This window comes from Lynx rufus, unplaced genomic scaffold (assembly GCF_022079265.1).
Source record: "Lynx rufus isolate CCGP_SWC_20201006 ecotype Redwood Valley unplaced genomic scaffold, mLynRuf1.p SCAF_4, whole genome shotgun sequence".
Classification (NCBI taxonomy): Eukaryota; Metazoa; Chordata; class Mammalia; order Carnivora; family Felidae; genus Lynx; species Lynx rufus.
The window spans coordinates 14390867-14396866 of record NW_025814856.1 but is presented as its reverse complement, the minus strand read 5'-3'; the positions used below and the strand labels follow the sequence as shown (position 1 = coordinate 14396866).

The following is a 6000-nucleotide window of genomic DNA, read 5'->3' as shown; positions in this document are numbered from 1 at the left end:
TCAATACCTTCTATGTAGAAGCTGCAGATCGGTCTCCTTAAACTGTACTATGAAGGTCCCGTGGTTTTTATGCCACACCACAAGTTGAGAGTTGGCCGACGAGCCTTTCATTCCTTTTTAAAAGGCTTTTCAGAGTTAATAGAAGCCAGTCAACTAAACAATCCTCATAATTACCACTGACTCCATGCTTCCATGTGGTAGAGCTTTCACATGACCCCACATGACCTCTCCTGGACCTCATCCCAACCCACCACAGGCAAGTTTTGGTAATGATGACACTGATCACTGACCCACAGGGCCTTTGCTGCTATCTGCCAATGACTGGTTTCGTTTCCAAGACCCATTTGGAGGGTCTGCTTTTTTAAGGCCACGTCTAGTACCAAATGCTTAGTCTGGGTCACTCCCCAAGTCAGAGCCTGAGACAAGGACTCGTGTTTGGTAGTTTATTTGGGAAGTGATCCAACAGGGAGGGACTGGGGAGAATAAACAAGGAAGGAAAGGACTGACCACAGTCATGAGGTCATGAGGTCATGAGGCACGGTCCCACTGGCGTGTTTTGTCAAGAGTACCGAGTTAACTCTCAGAAGCGTCCACCCGAGGATCAGATGGAACAGCATGTCTCCATGGTTCCTGTCCCCGCGTGGTTGTGGGTTGTCTCAGGAAGGGTTAAGTCCCCAGCACTTTTGGGGTGCACATACTTCAAGGCCGAGCGGGCTAATATTCTAAACGGATGTATTTTGTAGGCTTAAATTTACATGATTTGGGAGACCAAGAAATCACAGAAACAAGACGACCAACTTAGGGGCTCAGGTCATGATCTCACGGCTTGTGAGTTCGAGCTCTGTGCTGACAGCCTAGAGCCCGGAGCCTGCTTCAGATTCTGTGTCTCCTTCTCTCTCGCCGCCCCCCTCCTCCACCACTTGCACTCTGTCAAAAATGTATAAACGTTAAAATTTTTTTTTAAAAGATCAACTTGAATATTCTAGAACACTGCATTCCCTGATGATTATTTAATGGCTGCTAAGGACAGCTCTCTTTCTGCTGGAGGAAACACTGAGTCTCTCCAGGACAGTATTTTTCCAAGTCTTTGCCAGTCTCTGCCATCAGTTTTCTCCTCCTTTATTCTGAAAGCTGCAATAATCACATATTTCCAATATATGAACCTCCTGGACAGACCTTGCTCATTGGGTGTTCCATTTCGTGTGTGATGTATACTTTTTAAAAATTTTGTTTTAAACTTATTTATTTTGAGAGAGACAGAGAGTATGTGAGTTGGGGGAGGGCAGAGAGAGAGGGAGACAGAATCTCAAGCAGGCTCTGTGCATGGCAGCATGCAGAGCCCGACACAGGGCTCGAACCCACGAACTATGAGATCACGACCTGAGCTGAAATCATGAGTTGGACGCTTAACTGACTGAGCCACCCAGGCGCCCCTGTGATATGCACTTCTTACCAGGAGGGGTGGCCTTCAGGAAAGGTGGTGGCAGAGACAGATGCTAACATATTTCTCACCTCCATTTTCACCGCTCGGCCAGTCAGCCCAGTTGGGCAGCGGTCATACCCCCAGCCTGGCAAAGCCTCGTCCGTCTGAGGTCTTTAATCAGCAAGACTGAAGCTTCTAAACTTGATCCAAAGTCTGGCTGCCTCTTGACCACTGTCAATGTTCCATCACGGGCCGTCAGCCAGGAGCAGGGGCGGGAGGAGCAGGCTGATGTGTTGGGAGCACTGTCACGGTTCCTGGAGGAACAATCGCTGGAAAAGCATTTACAAAAAATGAAAACCCAGGTTGTGTTCTCGAGAGGGCGGCAGCCCCAAGTCTAGGCACTATTTCTCTCTGCTGGACGGACCTGGCCATGCCGGAAGGTGCCATGCCAGGGCCTCTGGGACGAGTCTGCAACGGCTTCAGCTCACATTATGTTCCTTCCATGAGGCATTAAGTTCCTAACTCCTCACTCTATTTGTCTAGCCGAAATGCAGAGGGCAAATGCCATGGCTGAAATACTCGCCCTTGGTGAATCAGCTCCTTCCCCAGAGCTCTGTAAGACTGACTGGGGAGTTTCAGTTTGGAAAAAAACAGAGATTGCTCAACCTGTGAGCAGACTTAATTCTAACACACTGCGCTGTGAGTCAAATACAGGCTATGAGGAGCCTTCTGGGGCCATCAAGAATGGCCTTCCCTCTGTCCCCAGAGTGGGAAGACAGGCTGAGTAATCACATGACAACATCTCTGAAGCAGCCTTCTTCATGCTGATAAAGCAAGGAAATCTTATGAAACACCAGGGAGTGGTTACAAAATGCAGAGCAATTTCAAAACGAGTGATAAGAAAGCTGTGGCTAAGGGGCAAAGTGGCCACTAAGCACCCCGACCCTAGGGAGCTCGGCGTGAATTTCTTGGGAGGGCAGGAAGCAAGAACTGGGCTTCCCCGGGACTGAGGAAGGTTCACCAGCCCGGCAGAAGCCACGAGTATGTATCTGGGGCATATGCCTCCCTTCTCTCCCTCAGAAGCACCACATCCACAAGAATGAACCGTGTGTGTGTGTTTTTCTTGTTTTGAAAGCCCTACAGGGGAAATATTTTTCACAAAATACATTATCATAAGCATTTCCTTTAAACCACTTTTCTGGCAGGCCCTTATTCTCGTGTTCGTGTTGTTGTTCTTTTGAACTCCTGCAGCAGGAGATAAAGGAGTCTCCCTGGAGAGGCACGATCAGAGAATTCCCCCTCGGACCGCAACCCTGGGCTCAGCTGCCATTGGCTACACGAGGGCCAGACGTTCCGGGCGGTCACCGAACGGCACCTTGGCTTACAGCTGAAGAACTCTAGCCATACCAAACCAGACTAGAAAACAGACTTTAATTTTACACGTACGAATGTCAGCTCAGGTTTACAGCAGGTAAGAAAAATATATACAAACTGCGGCTTAGAAAAGGAAAAGGAAGAAACACGCAGCCCGTGTTTGCGCTGACGTGAGTCATCCCAGGAATCCGACTTTCTGTCTCTTGGGCCCCAGGCTTTCCTCCTTGTGTAGAATGCTCTGCAGGGAGGCGTGCAGCACCTTGCCCACTCGCTTGCCAGTCTGCAGGGCAGAAGAGAACACACACCCACTTGTGAGGCACACACACCCAGACCAGGAGAGCTTCCCTTGCTGCCTGGCAGCCGTCCAAACTATACCGGCTCCATCTGCCTTAAGGGACTTTTATTTAATTAAACAAGTCAATACAAAAACAACCCCCAAACAACAACAACAACAACAGAACAGTTACCTTCTGGAAAAATCTCATACTAAAAACAAAGACAAAGGAGAACACCTACCCCCAGGCCCAGGCGGCCAGCAGGAAGCAGCCAAGGCTGCCTCAGCCATCAGCTCCCGCTTAGCACTCCCGCTGCCATTACAACAAGCAGCAAAACCGTCAAGCAGACCTGGTTTTGGTTACTGCCGAGTCCTGCTGCCCAGTGGGGAGAAGGCAGAGGGAGGCCACAGGGAACCGAGAGTGTGTCTAATGAAGGAACAGATGGCTCTGGGGACACGTTTGAACAAGCAGTTTCTCATTCACCTGCCACCAAATCTCTAAGCAGGACTGTTCAGAGGTGACCCAGCTGAAACCTGGGTAGGGTCTCCGGTATCGCTGCCATGCAGAGATGCTAAAAGCATGGGATGTCAGGAGCAAGACGCATCAAGAGGTCAGACAACCAGCAGACTTCCTAATTAGCCCCCACATAGGAGACACGAGGGGGGCCCTCGAAAAGAACTCACTAACATACAAAAATCTTTCTTTATGAAACTGTTTTCTGTGTCTGAGCTCATGAATAACTTTTTTTAATGTTTATTTTTGAGGGGGAGACAGAGAGAGAGAGAGAGAGAGAGCGAGCAGGGGAGGCGCAGAGAGAGGGGGACAGAGGATCTAAAGTAGGCTCTGCACTGACAGCACAGAGCCCAATGCGGGGTTTGATCTCATGAACCAGGAGATCATGACCTGAGCTGAAGTCAGACGCTTAACCGACTGAGCCACCCAGGCGCCCTGCTCATGTGTATTTCAAGACTATGATGAACCAACCACAGGTCTCCACGTCGTCAAGTCTTCCACATTCCCATAGAAGTTTTCATTCAGTTGTGCTGCCGGTTCCACTCTTGGCAACGTCAGGGAGAAAGATACCCAGGCCTAGACCCTCGCCTCAACCCTCCCAGTTACGAGGAACTTCTCCCCTGGCCCCTAACTGGAACACAGGATGAGACTCCAAGTATCACCGGAAATTCATATGAAAAGATCTCATTCCAAAAATGGGAAGTGTTCACTTGCATGAGATGCAAAGTCAGAGCTAAGGACCAAAGTGACCAGAAAGGTTTTTTACCATAACATGAGAGAAGGAGAACATGTCAGAGTCGATCAGAGAGGGGTACTGATTACTCATATGAATGAAGGTGAGGGACGGGGTAAGAGGGGACGGGACAGACAGGACACTAGGACTTGGGAGGTCTGAATGTGAATGGCAGAGGCCAATCCCCCACCGATGTTTTAAGCTTCACAACAGGCATTTCTGGATTGCTGCTTCCCTGGGTGAGGCCAGAGCAGTCAGACAGGACCACGGGGCTACGGTTCCCCCTGAGCTGGGTCTGCAGACCTCATCTGCCAAACCCCGGAGGAGGATGTAGCTCGGCTCACCAGACAGAGCTCTGGCTCTCCTACCAGCCACGGCAGCCGCAGCCTACCTGGTTCGTAGGGTCAAAAATAGCTCAGTGTGGCTGCAGGGGTGCCAGGGCAGCCCTAGAAGCGCACAGTCTGGGTGTGAATCCTACTGCCGGAATGATGAGCTGGGAAACTCACAGGCAACTTACCTATCTGCTACATGTCTCAATGTCCACGTCTGCAAAACCAAGGATAACAACAATGGTTGCCCCGCAGGAAGGCTAAGGACTAAATGACAATAGGTTGGGTGCCTGGGTGGCTCAGTCGGGAGGAGGCATCTTGACTTTGGGTCAGGTCATGAGCTCGTGGTTTGTGAGCTGGAGCCCCGCATCGGGCTCGCTGCTCTCAGCCTGTCAGCACAGAGCCTGCTTCGGGTCCTCTGTCCCCCTCTCTGCTCTTCCCCCACCTGCGCTTTCCCAAAAGTAAATTAAAAATAAGTAAATAGATAAATGACATAATATGTTTAAAGCACTAAACACAGAGCACCTGACACATAGTGAGTGCCCGGTAAATTGTCGTGATTCCTTACTGCTTTTCTTGTTTTACGTACTGGGATTCCCGTAAAATTCTCCTGGAAGAGGTGGGGGAGAAGATCTCCTTCCAAGACAAGGTTTCAGAGCCACTTGTCTAGAGAGGCAGAACTTATAAAGTATTTGAAGGGTTTTTGTTTTAAAAAAAACTAACCAATTAACCAACCGGCCACGAAGAATCCCCCTGCCGTGCACGGCGAGAGACACCTGAGCTCCAGGCAGACCCACGCCGCGACAATGCCGCACCCCCACGCCCTTGGGGGCCGTCATGGGGCCTCACAACACGCCCAGCGGCAGGCACCCCGACCGCTGTTACGCTCTCCCTGAGATGAGCTGCCTCCCAGCCCGGGTAGTCTGTCTTCACGCCTGAGTTCTCGACACCGTGCACACCGCTCATTTTTGCTTTCAAATAAGACAACAGAAAGAGAAAATGGACTTTAAATGCTTAGAGCCTTCAGTGCAAAGTCAGTGTTTCCAGGCGTGAAGGAAGAGTGGGCGTGGCAACCTTGCCTGCTAGTCAGCCATGACCTCTGGACGTTGAGTTGTGATGCAGTACCCAGAGCAAAAAACCTGGGTCTGGCCAACTCTGTTCCCGGCAAGTCAGTCAGTCGGTCGGTCAGTGTCAGAGTCCTCAAACATTTCTGGAAAGTCAAGGCGGACGTGGGGGAAGGAGAGTCTGGGAAGACACAGGTGGTCCCTGCCACGGGGCCTTTCAGGCCTATAAGGGAGACACGCATCACCCCAATGGTTGGTGCTGCCTGACAGCCTGAGACCTGTGGGGAGT

The 6000-nt window shown here is 50.6% G+C and overlaps 1 protein-coding gene and 1 long non-coding RNA gene across 3 annotated transcripts in view; one reads left to right on the top strand and one right to left on the bottom strand.

The window, feature by feature from the left end:
* The first annotated feature begins 2376 nt into the window (after positions 1 to 2376).
* LOC124523606 (uncharacterized) lies at positions 2377 to 2943 on the top strand. The gene is made up of 2 exons (XR_006965047.1): positions 2377 to 2464; positions 2675 to 2943. It is a non-coding gene; the product is annotated as an uncharacterized LOC124523606 (long non-coding RNA).
* The window catches only part of EXOSC7 (exosome component 7), a 36482-nt gene continuing 33319 nt past the window's right edge, over positions 2838 to 6000 (bottom strand). For both annotated transcript variants that reach the window (XM_047095385.1, XM_047095386.1), the window contains exon 8: positions 2838 to 3077. In XM_047095385.1, coding sequence (XP_046951341.1) covers positions 2973 to 3077 — 105 coding nt within the window. In that variant the 3' untranslated portion in view covers positions 2838 to 2972. The remainder of the gene's footprint in view (positions 3078 to 6000) is intronic.